A 15,390-nucleotide genomic window follows, 5' to 3' on the forward strand; every position below is an offset into this window, starting at 1 on the left:
TAAGATATTGTAAGATATTACAAGTCATTGCAATTACTGGTCCTGCTTGTTTCTTCGTTGTTTCTTCGTTTTTTCTCCTTATATCACTTCAATAGCAATCCCAAAATGAGTAGTCCTAACCCTCCACTCCAACCTCCTCCTTTGCCAAATAAAGCAGATCCAATTCCAATTAACACTAATAACCACAAAAATGCCAACATAACCTCTAACAATTCCACTGCTGATCCTAATCAAAATAACAGCAAACCTCCAATTGCCGACATCAAAAACAACGACAACAACAACACTACTATCGCTGCTACTGTTCTTGACTCAAAAAATGATCCCACCTCAAAAAATCTCAAAACAGCTCCCCCAAGTTTCGCCTGGGAAAGTATTGGTAACTGGAAACTATCAAACTCTAGAACATTGTCTCCAGAACAAGTTCTAGCTCAAACAAATGAAATCCAAAACTACTTTATCCAAACTTTTTTCTCTGATTACTACTGGAACACCATCTTAATGATAGGCACTTGTTTCTTTTCCTGGCTAACTGCAAGAATTGGCCTTGGTATATTTTCCCTCGTCTTTGTCCTACTAGCAACTGCCTCGGTTTATAAGGCTGAATTCAGAAGATTCAACAGAAACACCAAAGACGACATGTTAAGAAGCCATGTAGCTGACCGTCTAGAAACTGAAATCGAAACTATGGAATGGTTGAATGAATTCCTAGCAAAAATGTGGGTCATTTACATGGACACAATATCTGAACAAGTCCTATTAAACGTCAACCCGATTTTAGCTGGCTCGGCTCCTGGTTTCGGTATCGACAGTCTCTCCCTAAATAAATTCAACTTAGGAACAAAATCTCCAAAGGTCAATGGCATCAAGTCCTACACTAAACTAGGCGATGATACCGTCGAAATGGATTGGGCCTTCTCCTTTACCCCCACTGATACTCTAGATATGACAGCTGAAGAAGTTCGAAACCAAATCAAACCGAAAGTAGAACTAGCTGTTGGTGTCGGTAAGGGCTTGATCTCAAAAAAAATGCCCATCTTGGTTGAAAACATGTCCTTCAAAGGCAGAATGAAATTCACAATCAAACTCGGCTCCAACTCAATCCCCTTTATCAAAATGATCTACGTCTCCTTCCTAGAACCCCCAGTATTAGACTATAGTCTTAAACCCGTTGGTGGCGATACCTTTGGTCTCGACATCATGTCCTTTATTCCTGGTTTGAAAAAGGCAATCAACGCAATTGTTCATGGTGTCCTAAAGGGCTACTTTTACGCTCCCAATAGATTCCCCGTAGATGTTGAAGCAATTATGGCTGCTGTTCCCAATGACGCTATTGGTTGCTTGGTTCTCACTCTTCAAGATGCTCACCTCAAAGATGGTAAAGCCGTTTACATGCAAATCTTCCCCGAAAATGCAAAAGAAGAGAAAAAAATCAGAACTGAAAACAAAACTGGCCCATCCCCAAGATGGAATAAAACTTACTACATCCTAACAAACACTCTAAATCAAAAATTGCTATTCAATGTTTACAACCATATCAATCTTGCAAGGGACAAATCTTTAGGTACCGCTGAATTTGACCTACAAGAATTATTACAAGATGATTCCATGGACCATTTATCTATAGATGTTGAATCTAACGGCAAAAAGAAAGGCTCCATCACTTTTTCTGTTGCTTGGTATCCAGAATTAAAAGCTGAAAAACCAAAGAAAAAACAACCTGATGAACCTGTGGATTACTCCAAAATGGTCGATGAAGAAGGTAACTTTGAGGGTCAAGATCAAGAACCAGAAGATGATAGATCAGACTTTGACGATGTTGAAGTCGATAATTCCGTTCCTGAAAGTGAAGTTGGTATCTTAAAATTTTCTGTATTCCAAGCAAAAGAATTGGATGTATCAAGTTCAATCGTCGGTCAATTATCCCCATATGCTATTTTATACTTTGATAAAAAGAAAGTATTTCAAACTTGGCCATTAAAGAGAGCAAATGAACCATCATGGGGACATACTGAGGAATGGTTAGTTGACTCAAGATCCACCACAAAGGTTAAATTAGTCATTAAAAACCAAACGGATTTTGTTGATGATCCCATCGTTGCTACTTTTAAAGGTACATTACAACAAATTTTGACTCAAATTGATGAAGGCAGTAATGATTGGTTCAAATTATCTCCTCAAGGTTATGTCCGTTTTGGCGCTCATTGGAAACCAATTGGTTTAACTAGTATTTCAACTACAATCAAACATCAACAGCCAATTGGTGCTTTTAGAATACACATTCGTAATTGCGAAAAATTAAAGAATCCTGAAAAAATTGGTAAACCAGATCCTTATGTATTAGTTAAAAGCAATGGAAAAATTAAATATAGAACTGTTGCTCAGCCCGAGACTCTCAAACCTTCCTTTGAAGAAGTTGTTTATATTTCGGTTGTTAATGAAAATCAATTAATTGAATTCGATGTTATGGATGTTGAGAGTTTAGGAAGAGATCACCCACTTGGTAAAGTTACTTTTACAGCTAACACTTGGTTGCAAAAAGGCCCCTATGGGACCTATTTAGGTTATGATGGTAGTGATAAGATTAACAAATCTCCATTATTCATCAAAAAGAAATCAAAGGGTTTTATTTATTATTCTGTTTCATTTATTCCTTTCATTCCCGTTTATGGTCCAATCGAGATCAAAAAATTAAAAGAAGAAGAAATGCTTAAAAAAGAAGAAGAAGCAAAAGAACTTGAAATACAAAAGGAATTGGAAGAATTGATGAAAAATAACCCAAATGAATATGAAATTATTGAAGTTGAAGATGTTTCAGAAGAGATTTCTACTGAAAAAATAAGAATGGATTTCAGTGAATTGGTTTCTCATAATTCTGGTATGTTGGTTATTTTCTTGAAGGAGTGCAGTATTGGAAAATCCAATTTATATCTTTCAGTTTTATTTGATGAAATTGCCTCACCTGCTTTCATTTCAGGTCCTTCTAAAAAGGGAATTTTCCAAATTGATATTGGTGAAGGATTCGTCAGAGATCTCCAACACTCAAATATAGTATTTAGACTTGCTACTAGTTATAATGTTGATGATGAATCTGAAATAGTCGCTGAACAATCATATCCTACTTTGAAATTGCTTGAAAGTGGTTATGAAAATCCAATTCCAGTTAGTATTGGAAATCATAAAGTTGACTTTCAATTTGAGTATGTGCCATCAAAAACTCAATTGTCAGCTTCTGAATCAATTCTTGATACTGGTAGAGTTAAAATTGAAATTCTTAATGGTGAGGATTTATTGTCGGCTGATAGAAACGGTAAATCTGATCCATATGCAGTTCTTAAATTTAATGGTATTAAGGTATATAAAACTGAGGTTAAAAAGAAAACTCTTGATCCTGTATGGAATGAAGAAATTCATTTCCCATTGATATCTAGAAGCAGAACAAGGATTATTCTTGAAGCATATGACTGGGATCTTGCAGGTGATGATGATGAGCTTGGTTTTTGTTCTGTTGACTTGCAGCAAATTGAACCATATCAAACTACACCTTTAACTCTTCCATTAACTCTCAATGGGAAACAAAAGGGTATAATTAATATTAGAGCAACATTTTTACCTGAATATATTCGTCAAAAATTAGATAGATCTGGTGGTGGGTTACCTATTGATTTAGGTGATGTTGCTGGTGCCCCAATCAAACTTGTTACAGGGGTTGCCGGTGTGGCAGCAGGTGGAGTTGGAAAAGTTGCAGATGGGGTTGGAAAAGTTGGATCAAAAGTTACTGATAAGATTTTCAGTCGTAAGAAGAAAAGATCATCAGGTGTAGATGATTCAAATAGAAATTCATTATCCAACCAAACAAGCCAAAGTTCACCAATTGCTCCTGTTATAAGCAAGAAGGGCAGTTTGAGAAGCATGAGTATAAGTAACAATAATAATAGATATAGTGGAAATCCTAATGTCAATCACAATGCCAATCATAATGCCAATCCTGATATTAATGAAAATGTGAGCAGTAGTAACTTAGTACATAATAATGGAAATGTTCCTGTTATTAATAGTCCTGTTGAGAGCCAAAATGAAAATAGCCTGTCTCAAAATAGTGTGACCTACAATGGTAAAAGCTATCCTGTTCCTTCTGCTCCAAATTCCCAACCTCCACATGGCGAAGGATTGAGTGTGCCTAGTCATAGACGCACCGTTTCTTCCATGTCACAAGTATCAATGATGACCATAAGTGCAGGATCATATGCTGGAAGATTATCAATATTAGATATTACAGATGAAGAAAAAGTTGGCGCAATTCATGTTAAAGCGATTATTATTAACGGCAAAAAGAAGAAAGATTTATACAAGACTAGCTCTGTGAAGAAGTCAGAAGGTATTTATAATTATATGGAAGAGGTTGCATTCAAAGGAGTACCAGAATCTAAAATTATGTTTTCTATTAGAGAAACACACCGATTTGGAAAATCAAATGAACTTGGAACCTTTGAAGTACCATTGATTGATTTTATTGATGATGATGAAAATAAAGAAGTGATGTTTAATGAAACAGGCAAGATTAGGTTTAACATTCGTTTTGTACCTATTCAAGGCTGATTTATTTATCTTTCTATTTATTTAATTAATTATATTTTGAGATTTTGATCTTTAAACTTTAAGTTTAAGTTTAATAGTCAAATTCCTAATCAAATTGTTATTTTCTTTTACTTTTTTTTACTTTTTTTTACTTTTTTCACTTAATTTTTTGTTTTTTGTTTTTTGTTTTTTATTTTTTATTTTTAAATTTTTTTTTTTTTTGATTATTTTATTTGGAACATTTTCGTGCCTTATGACATTTTGATTAATTCTTCTTCAATACGAAATAAGAAAATAACAGTTATTTTTTTACTTTTTAATTGATTGAATAAATGAATTTTTTATTTATTTATTTATTTATTTATAGTTTAATTTATTGATTTATTTATTGATTTATTTATTGATTTATTTATTTGTTTTTTGTTTGTTTATTAAAATGAAAAAAAAATTAGTAAGATAACTTGATTACCAAGTGGGATAACCTTCACAATTAAATAATAATTTATTTGGAGTAAAAGGTTTTAAATATAAACCTGAGATTGAATCTTTTGTTGAGTAGCTTTTAACTCTTTCAACAGCATCTAAACCAGTGTCACCCATTGCCATGAATGAAGCAACCAAACCAGCAGCTATTCCAGCCGAGATTGAAGTACCAGAAGCAATAGTAATATCGTCATTTCGTTTCCCTGTTGTGATTACGTTGACACCACTGGCAAAGACATCGAGACAAGCACCCCAATTGGAGAAGTGAGCAATTCTATCAGTTTTATCATTGATTGAACCGACAACAAGAACACCCTTAGCAGAAGCAGGAGAATCGTGGCAAGCAGGTTTTCCTTTATTGCCAGCAGCAACAACGACTGGGATACCATTTGATATAAGATTTTCAACTGCGTGGTTCAATAAAGAGTTTTTGGATAAGCTCATTGCTAAGACCACTAGAGTTGGCCTCTTTGTTTGTTTAGCATGATCGAGGGATAGATTTAGAGCAGATAAGACATCAGCTAAATAGGTATCACCATTTTTGTCTGTGACCTTAATATCGACAAAGTTGCATTTTTTAGCTACTCCATAAGTTTCAGAGCCAATTACACCTGCTATAGCAGAGCCATGGCCAATGTAGTCATCATATTGGTTTTCATTTCTAACGAAATTTGCGATTCTTTTAACTCTTCCGGTGAATTCTGGATGTTTTTTATTGATTCCAGTATCAATTATAATAATATCAATTCCAATTGCAGCCGATGAATCGTAGATATAATCAAAACTTTCTAATCAAAACAAATTAAACAATCATTAGTAAATGATTAAGTTAAAAAAGAAAAAACAAGTAAGATAATGAATTAAGTATTTTATACGGTTGAGTTGTAACTGTTGACGTTGAGATATTCTTGCTAAGTGGGAAGGAGCAAATTCTTGAACATCATTAAGAGCTAGTTTTCTATTTATTGATAAAGAATCAATTAAAAAAGAATCTTGGTACAATACATTCAACAATTCATTGTCGAAATCGCCCTTTATAGCCTTAAAATTTCCAATTGAGAATTTTTTCAAAAAATTTGAATTGTATATTGATTGAGCTCCATAGTCATTAATCAATACAGGATCAGTAGCAGATAGCACTTTCAAACTGCCCAAGTGCAGCTTGTACTTTTGCTGAAACTGTTCAAAACTTCTGTTTGGAGACAATTGCAAGATAAACTCCTCAGTCAAAGCCCTTGAAATGAAAAACGACGATAGGAATATGATGAATAAAGAGATTAGTTGCATTTTGAACGATGAAGGAAAGAAAAAAAGGACTACTTTTGAAAAGAGTAGTTCTTCAATAAGCACTCTCAATCAACAATAGAACAACATTGTCACAAACCAAGAAATGCTTCCACAGCAAAAGCAACAAAAGCACCAAAAACACCAAAAACACCAAAAACACCAAAAACAGATCAATGGGACAAAAAGAAGCGATAAGATAAGTGATAAGATGAGATAAGAAACCCAATCACGTGTATAAAATATTGTTAGGGCTCGAAACACGTGTTTAAATACAGGGCCTGGCGAACTACGATTGCGAGCACGAGCACTGCGCAAAACGTGCGCAAAACTCACCGGGCTCGCAACGCTCTGCTGCGTGGATGCTTTTGGAAGGAGCGAGACTAACCCTATCTGGATGCTGATATCACAGGTTGTTATAGTACGAAGCCGCTGCAAGCTCTTTTATAGAACCCATTGGAATTGATAATTTGAATTTTTGTTGATTATACTCAATATTATCAAATATTATCAAACAGCAGAATCAAAATATAACAAAGATGGCCACCCAAGTTGTAAGTGTTTACTTCCACAAGTCACCAACGATTTATTATCTTTCAAATGGTTATCGCTCTCCTCCAATCCGCCAAATTCAAAGCATCTTAGAGTGCCAATTTCAACAATTTCGTCAAAGTATCCAGAAATTTAATGGCAAAAACTGCACAGAGTGCCAAAACTATCTATTATATCATTATATCATTATATCATTATATTATTGTTATCACAAACGGAGAGAAAATATACATAAAAATTCCTTTAATTTACAATTGGAAATTATGTTTACAAATTCAACATCAAAAACGCTAAAAATTATGCAATTTTATTTTTTTCTCAATTTTCATGTCAAGACTGTTTATATGTTTTAAACTAGAGTAAACTATATCGAATGAATGCAATATGGAAAAGATTAATATTATAATATTATAATATTACAAAAAATATTAGAAAATATAAGAATTAATTTGTTTTTCCATTTTCCAAAATTTCCAAAATTCTGATATTTGAAAAACAAGTTGTGAATATCAATATGTTCAATTTATTTACTCTATTCAAAGTTTATTTTCAAACACCAATATTTATCTTCTGTACTTTTAAACATAAGCAAATATCATTTGAAATATAATAAATCTATTTTAAAAATTATTAAAAATAACACCAAAATACAAAAAAGTAATTTTGAAATAAATGTCAATTTTTTGCCATTGAATGTCATTATTAAAATCAATTTAAAATGAAATCAATTGCTATATTTAAGATAGCTCAGAAGCTGTATCATAATCAATCTAGAAATAAAATACTAACTAATTTTTCTTTTATTATATTCAGGCACCAAAGTGGTACCCAGCTGAAGACGCTCCAGTTCCAAAAGCCACCAGAAAAACTGCTCGTCCACAAAAATTACGTCCTTCTTTAGTTCCTGGTACTGTTTTAATTTTGTTAGCTGGTCGTTTTAGAGGCAAACGTGTTGTATATTTAAAGGCTTTAGAAGACAACACCTTATTGGTTTCTGGTCCATTCAAAGTTAACGGTGTTCCTTTACGTCGTGTTAACGCTCGTTATGTTATTGCTACCTCTACTCAAGTCAAATTAGATGGTGTTAAATTAGACAAATTTAATGTTGCTTACTTTGCTAGAGAAAAATCTTCCTCAAAAAAATCAGAAGCCGATTTCTTTGATGAAAAAGCTGAAAAAAAACCAATCAAATCCGAAAGAATCACTGATCAAAAATCTGTTGATAATGCTTTATTAACCCAAATTAAAAAAACTCCTTTATTAAAACAATACTTAGCCTCAAGTTTCAGTCTCAAAACTGGTGATAAACCACATCTTTTAAAATTCTAAATAAGGTTCATTTAATATTATTTTCTCAATCCTAATTATAAAGAAATAAAAGATTTTTGTAATAAATAAATGTCTATAAATATAAGAAAAAAACTATAAAATTAATTTAACATTATCATTTAATTTGTAATGGTTGCCTCCAAACTTTTGCTGTTTTTGATTATATATATTATAATATAATATAATTACCAATGTTCTTTTTTCTTCAGGCTTCTTGTTTAGTTTTATATTTATGATCTTTTTTTTTTTTTACAATTATCTTTTCTACTCTTTATACCACTGATTGTTTAAATAGTTTTTGTGAAATGAATCTATTTGGTAATATTAAGTAACCTTGACTGTCTTTCAAAAAAAGACTGTCTTGTGTATTATATTTCTAAACTTCATTTTCATTTTCAAATTGTAGTTTATAAACTCTCTTTATTTCTTCTTAAGTAATGCAATATTCTATGCGCATCTCTCTTCTTTTTAAATTTAAACTTTTTTTTTTGGAAATATATGAGCATACATAATCTCTTATCAAGTGTAAATAAAGTATTTATCAAAACTATGTGTTATGTGAAAAAATTTTTAGATAAAACAATTTTCAATCTTAATTATCAGCTTTAATAAAAAAAAGCCTTTTCAAAGTCGTATCTCTCTGATCTATGAAACAAAATCAATTATAAAAACAATGCAGACGTGTATAATCATTATTTGTGGTTTTTAGTTTATATTTGACATATAAACAATATTATACTGATAACCCCTCTATCTCCAAAATTAATAAAAAATAGCCACCAAACAAAAATAAACAAGCAAAAAACAAGAAAACAAACAAAAACAAAAAAAAAAAAAAAAAACTGAAATTCACAGACAGACACAAAAAAATTGAGATATGATCAACTGATTTTGCAAATAAAATAAGCACTAACCTAAATTTTCAATTAATTGATGAATTCTTGATAAGACCAAAAGAATCCAAATACAAGATTTTTCAAAATTATTATCTTTAATCGATTCATCAAGCCCTGGTAAAATACCTCCAATCAAACCTGTTTCTCTATCTGGAGCAAAAATTAAATGCCTTAACCATTTTCTATCATTTATTCCCTTTTCGTAATAGAATTTTCTATCCAAATGAACTAGTTTAAAATTCGCTACTTTTATTTGAATAGCCAATTTGATTTTTTTATATGCTTTAAACCAGGGATAATCATTAGTGACTTGATCCTGAATTGAAGTTGTATATTCATCGAATATTTGACTTTGATCAACAAAATTACTTAAAACTTGAAACATAAATTTAGTCAAATCCTTAAATCGGATGGTATTTAGATCATGATCATCATTGTTTCTATTTTTTTGATCGATTATTTTATTTTCTTTATAATATCTCAGAAAATGGTAAATTATAACCTTCAACTCTGGCTCATCTTTAATTGTTTTTTTTAAAAATTGAACTGATAAAATTTTACTATACCAGTCATTGTTTATTGATTTTTCTATTTTTTTAAAACTTTCGAAAACGTGAAGAGAATAATCATTTGTTTTAAAAGGAATTAACTCATTTTCGTCAATGGTTAATATGAGTAGACCAATAAATTTGCATAAAGTTTGGTGGTAATTAAACTCGTTATCGGTAAGATTTTGTAACCAATTTACTGAGTTATAAATTGAATTTTTATGAAAAACAGGATCTTTATCTTTATTTGAGGTAAATTTTATATCAATTGTTGGAATGGTTAAGTGATTTTGAAAAACTGAGTAATCACTATCAGATGCAGAAATTCCAAAGGAGTTATTATCTTGACTTTTCCAATATTGAAATAAAGAGATATCACTATCATCGTCAGTATTAAAAGGAATCAATTTAGATACCTTTTTAATCAAGTTATAATACAAGGGATTTGAGTTGACATTGAAGTTTGTACCATAAACGATATTATTATCAATATTAATGTAACCCAAAGAGTTTTTCATTAAGGAAGAACTATGAATTTCGCCGAATTTATTTGAGCCTAACATACCATATTCTTTTGCATCCCAAGAAATTAAGGTGATTGTTCTCAAGGGTTTCCAGCCTAGTTTGACCAAATTTCCCAAACCTCTTGATATTTCTAGTAGAACAGCAGAACCACCAAGATTACCATTTGTGGTTAAAGAGTCTCTATGGTTGCCGATAATAAGGTCTTCACCAGGCAAGATTCCGGGGATTTTAGCTATAATGTTTTTAATTGTTTTAGACTGGTCACTTTGTAGGTTGATTAAATTCAATAAATGATTTGAATCGCTTGGACCAACAGAGTAATCGAAATCTTCGATTAAATCACCAGACCAATTGTTAAAGTTTGGGTTTTTGCCATTTATTTTTGCCAAAACAGGTAGGATTTCTTTATAGCTTATTGGGATTGAAGGAATAGTTGGGTAAAAGTGTTTTCTGAGTTTTTGATTTTCATTTTCATTTTGGTATTGATTTTGACTAAACAATTCAATAGAATTTAGGGTATTTCTTTCGATTGAATTTGGATTTCTAGAAAAGCCATTAGGATATGTATTATAGCCATTTTTAATTGTAAAGAGTCCATCATCAGAAGGGTCGTTAAAGAAGATTGCCCCAATACAGCCATTTTTTTCGGAATTTTTAATTTTCAAATAAGAAGATAGTTTTCCGTTTCTTATGATACAAATTGTATTATTAATATTGATATTTGAATGAGAGATTGATTTAAAGTCGTCGATTGAGGCATAATTAACAAATGAAAAAGTGGAGGTGATATTAGCAGATTTTGAAAAAGGGTTGAAAGACTTTGAGAAAATGGAAGCATTTTTGGTTAGAGGGTCTTCAGATATCGAAGGTTCAACTAAACTTGGATGATATAAAGTATTTAAATTTGCATCTTTTAATAGCAAATCTGTTTTAATTGGGATATTTAAATTGATATCGTAGGATTCGATATAGGATTGTTTCAAACCAGATTTTTTAAAGGAGTTCAAAGTATAGTCAACTATAGGCTCTGAGCTTGAGTTTAGATAGTTGTGGATGTGGTCTGGATTGCGAAATTTACTGTCGATGTTATTCAAATTATAGTTGTGGATGTAATCCAAAAATTTTTGTGCAATGGTATTCTGACTGTCGCCATCATTGTCGTGGTTATTGTGGTCGCTGTTGGTGGATGAGATGGTGTTGAGGTATATTCTCTTCAAGTCTGACTTGGTCAATGGGTCAAAATGTAGCCTTTTCAAGTCTCTCCCTAGCGAGGTTCTGGGTAAGAAGACCAAGTTGAAACAAAAGGTGAAGAACGAGCCCCAGAGGCAAAAGAGAAAGAATCGCTTGTACACCCTTTTCTTCTGTTCTGTTCCAGTGAGCTTGACTAGATTGACTGAAGAGCTCTTCGTGTTGGGTGCTGAGGTAGGTAGCAAGGGAGTGGAGTCGTTGGGAAACGAGGCAGCAAGACTGTGGGAGGAGGTGGAATTAGAGCTCATGATGAAGAAATGCTTTCGGGTGGCAGAACCATAAATACACCAGCTGCAATAGTTTTTATTCTGCTGCTTCTGCTGCTTCTGCTGCTTCTCTCCCTCGTTTCTCCCCAACAAAACGACAATGAGTGCCGGCCGGTCCGGAGTCGAGGGCACGAGTCACCGGGGGCTTTTCTGCTGCCTCTGCTGCCTCTACCCCTGTTGCCTCTGCTGCTCGTGGGTAAAGGCAGTGGAACATTACATGGTGTTGTTCTGGCGTTGCATCAGCCTGTCTGGCCATTACGAGCAGTGCGTCGAGCTCTGACTTGTTGGAAGCTGTTTGTTGGAGCTGTTTACTTGTTTCCTAATTAGGAAATGCTGGATGAATATATTCGATTTACAGTTTTTGGTGTTCTCATGAAAATAAGCAATGGTATAAATAAACATGAGTAAACATGCTTTGGTATAAATGTTTCTTCTTTTCTTTGGACTCCATTTTGTTTCTTTCTCAACCTTTCTCTTCCACTTTTCTTTGCTACCTTCGTTTCTCTGCCCTCACTTTCTTGTCGCTCTTTAAATCACTCGCTATCAATCACCCACTAGACTGCATCTCTGGATCATACTCACTTTGAACCACGATTTTCTCTAGATCACTATGAGTAAAGCTGTTTATAACACCAACACCAACACCAACAATCTCAACAGAAGAACTTACAATTTTGGTAATTTTTCCTTTAAGAAAAAAGAATCCACCTCAATTAATTCAAGTCCTAAAAACCACTCAAAATACTCTTCATTTCACTCGCATTCAAAGTCTTTAAACCAATTCAATGCTGTGAAATTAGACAAGTTGTTGATACCACTTCCCAGTTTGAATAGTGGTATTAAAGAGGTTAAACAAAAGGACACTAAAGAACTGAAAGAATCCAAAGAAAATAATAATAATAATAATAATAATAATAATAAAAATAAAAATAAAAATAAACAGGTTAAGGAAATTAAAACTGTTGGCTCGATTCACGAAATTCCCTTACCAAAGGGTCCCAAAAATGTCAATTTAGACTACACTCAACCCAGCGATCCAATATCTGTGAATTTAATTAATATCAATAATCAAAATATCAAAAACCAAGTTTTAAACGATAACAATAACTTGCAAATAATCGAAAAAAGAGCTGGGTATAAATTGACAAGTCCATTAAAAGATACCTATAATTTAACCCAATTATCCAGGTTTAGTGATGATAATGATGACGATGATAATAATCATGATGATGCCGATGATCCTGCTATTAGACTAATTAATAAACATAAACAATATCCCAAACACTATCAAATTGGATCAAATACTTTATCAATCAATGTTCTAACTTTTAATACCCCAATTATTAATAACAATGAGCTTAATTTTAAAAAACAAACATTAGCTCCTTTAATGACTCCTTTGATTTCTTCGCCTTCGTCGAATAATTCATCTGTGGATGAAAACGATGATACACCAAATACCCTGATCATTTCAACTTCATCAATATCTTCGTTTTCTACTACACATACTACTAATATTACCAATCCCGTCGATACTATTAACGAACCAATGAAGTTCAAGAAAAATGAATTTAATTCTAATGATAGTCAATTACTTAATAAAGTCAGCACTACTATGAAAAAGAATAAGGATAAGAATGAGAATGAGAATGAGAATGAAAATGAAAATAAGAATGAGAATGAGAATGAGAATAATAATAAAAATAAAAATAAAAATAAAAATAAAAATAAAATAACAACTAGATCAATTTTAAGAATGGTTGATACCTCAATGATTTCTATTTCAAGTGATTATGATGATTCATCGATTTTAAGTTTGAATAATACTACGTGTTTATCGGATAAATCCAATTCATTTTCATCAAGTCCTAATAAACCAGTTATTAACAAGAAGAATATATTAGGTGATTTAAGTTCAGATAATAAGATGAATATTATAAATAATTTATCTGGTAATTATAGTAATAGCAAGGTTAATAATGTTGATATTAATACCCAATTTTTTCAAACAAAGTCATGTCAATTTACCAATAATCATAATTCTAAGTCGTATCTTTTTAATCTTTGGAAAAACGATATAAATTCGAATGAAAACATTAATTGGTAATGTTTTCAAGTAAATTTCATACAAACTTTTTTTTTCTCTTCTCTTCTCTTCTCTTCTCTTCTCTTCTCTTTTTTTTCTCTTTTCTTTTTTTTCTTATGATAGCGTTTTTATGTTGAATTATCTAGGTTTTTATTTCTTTTTCACTATAAAATCTTAAATATTCTTTTCAAATTTTCAAATACTTTGATTATTTTGTGTTTTGTGTTTTGTCTTTCACATTTTTAACTCGTTATAATAAAAGAAAGTATGTTGCTATATAAATCTAATAATAGTAGACTATAAGTAGACTCAGCATGTTAATGTAAATATCAGCAGCTATCACGGCATTATGCATATTGTGATTTGTGGAGGGGAGATGAATTTATTGTTTATTCTTTTTTTATCGATTGAAAATAAAATGACAAACAGGATGGTCGCAATTTGAGTCAAATTTACAGAAAAGTAATTTGAAATTAATGGGATAGTTTTGATCTTGAATTTCTTTACCATTATGAGCGTAGATACAATTTGGATAATGTCTACAAACTTCGCTATTTAGAAACTTTGAGCACAAGAGTGATTTAAAAAAAGGATATCGGCTCACGTTTTTAGGTCTATCATCAAGTTTTTGAAGCTCATAGATAAGAGAATGAACTTTGTGTAATTTATTTTGAATGGAATCAGCTAAAATTAGAGGTAGTTTAAGAGACGAAAATAGGTCGGTATAATGCTTACGAGGATGGTCATGATTTTGTAGACCGAAATTCAATATCTTTATTTGGAGCTTAATTAGGTTGATGGTGTTGTCAAGAATTGAATGATTAAATGCAAAGTCTGCATCGGTAAGAAGATAATCAAGATGGATTTCATCGCAATTTGAAATATGGTTTATCTGCAAGGTTTCGTGTGAATCAGTTTCAGATAGAGGATGAGAATCTTTGGACATATTCAAAGAAGGAAATGTAAGTGAATGATAATGCCTTAACAGAGACAGCAATGGAAAAGCACAAAGTAAAGAATTGGCAGCAAATTTAAGTGAAATTACCATGGCCTGGAATGGCATACCTGAAGATAAAAGTCAAAGTGCAATGCTGGTGCAATACTGGTGCAAAACACGACGATTCAGCACTCAAACAAAAGTAGATACAGATCTTCTCTCTGAGAAGTGAGTGTATAATCAGTGTTTGATGGCAGTGGTATCAAAGAAAAGAAAGCACAGATCCCAAAAGCATCAAAAGATGTTTTTTGTGGCAGAATTGGGATATATATCCGGATAGCACAGAGGAGAATACGGCGGTATGCGGCTGCGGGTATCAGAAGGTATGTGTGGAACATGCATGCGGTAGGGCTTTAGTTTCCTGTGTGTTTTGCAGGTCCGATGGTGGCCACTGGGCTGGATCCCGCCAGCCCACACAAACACGAGCACAAACATAAGCACAAACACGAGCTGTGTTTTGCTGCCACAGCTTGATCACAGAAAAATCCCAGAACAACCGCAGAACAACCGCACCAAGTTTGCACGCAACACAGAAAACAACAAAACAAGAAACAAATCTCCAGCAAACACGCCCCTAGGGTGGCTGCTGCTGCTGAAC

The 15,390-nt window shown here is 32.4% G+C and overlaps 6 protein-coding genes across 6 annotated transcripts; 3 read left to right on the top strand and 3 right to left on the bottom strand.

Moving 5' to 3' along the window:
• Positions 1-105: 105 nt before the first annotated feature.
• Positions 106-3,768, top strand: TCB3 (Tcb3p; the record flags this gene model as incomplete). The annotated part of the gene is made up of 2 exons (XM_020190151.1): positions 106-1,774; positions 1,826-3,768. Coding segments are annotated over 2 exons (3,612 nt in total), but the record flags the coding sequence as incomplete, so codon positions are not given.
• Positions 3,769-5,067: 1,299 nt separating this feature from the next.
• On the bottom strand, positions 5,068-6,123 carry ASCRUDRAFT_27374 (S8 family peptidase; the record flags this gene model as incomplete). Its single annotated transcript, XM_020189999.1, has 2 exons — positions 5,068-5,849; positions 5,937-6,123. Coding segments are annotated over 2 exons (969 nt in total), but the record flags the coding sequence as incomplete, so codon positions are not given.
• A 654-nt stretch (positions 6,124-6,777) lies between these two features.
• Positions 6,778-8,681, top strand: ASCRUDRAFT_73402 (60S ribosomal protein eL6). Its single transcript, XM_020192270.1, has 2 exons — positions 6,778-6,899; positions 7,711-8,681. Exons 1-2 carry the CDS (start codon positions 6,885-6,887, stop codon positions 8,224-8,226), a joined length of 531 nt encoding a protein of 176 aa, XP_020049893.1. The 5' UTR covers positions 6,778-6,884; the 3' UTR covers positions 8,227-8,681.
• Positions 8,682-9,031: 350 nt separating this feature from the next.
• ASCRUDRAFT_73404 (Zn-dependent exopeptidase) lies at positions 9,032-11,757 on the bottom strand. The gene has a single exon (XM_020192271.1). The coding sequence runs from the start codon at positions 11,689-11,691 to the stop codon at positions 9,136-9,138; it is 2,556 nt and encodes an 851-aa protein (XP_020049894.1). The 5' UTR covers positions 11,692-11,757; the 3' UTR covers positions 9,032-9,135.
• Positions 11,758-11,979: 222 nt separating this feature from the next.
• Positions 11,980-13,931, top strand: ASCRUDRAFT_73405 (uncharacterized protein). The gene has a single exon (XM_020192272.1). The coding sequence runs from the start codon at positions 12,320-12,322 to the stop codon at positions 13,814-13,816; it is 1,497 nt and encodes a 498-aa protein (XP_020049895.1). The 5' UTR covers positions 11,980-12,319; the 3' UTR covers positions 13,817-13,931.
• Positions 13,932-14,035: 104 nt separating this feature from the next.
• Positions 14,036-15,095, bottom strand: ASCRUDRAFT_97257 (uncharacterized protein). Its single transcript, XM_020195234.1, has one exon. The coding sequence runs from the start codon at positions 14,856-14,858 to the stop codon at positions 14,196-14,198; it is 663 nt and encodes a 220-aa protein (XP_020049896.1). The 5' UTR covers positions 14,859-15,095; the 3' UTR covers positions 14,036-14,195.
• Positions 15,096-15,390: the final 295 nt, after the last annotated feature.

This window comes from Ascoidea rubescens (assembly GCF_001661345.1).
Source record: "Ascoidea rubescens DSM 1968 unplaced genomic scaffold ASCRUscaffold_1, whole genome shotgun sequence".
Classification (NCBI taxonomy): Eukaryota; Fungi; Ascomycota; class Saccharomycetes; order Ascoideales; family Ascoideaceae; genus Ascoidea; species Ascoidea rubescens.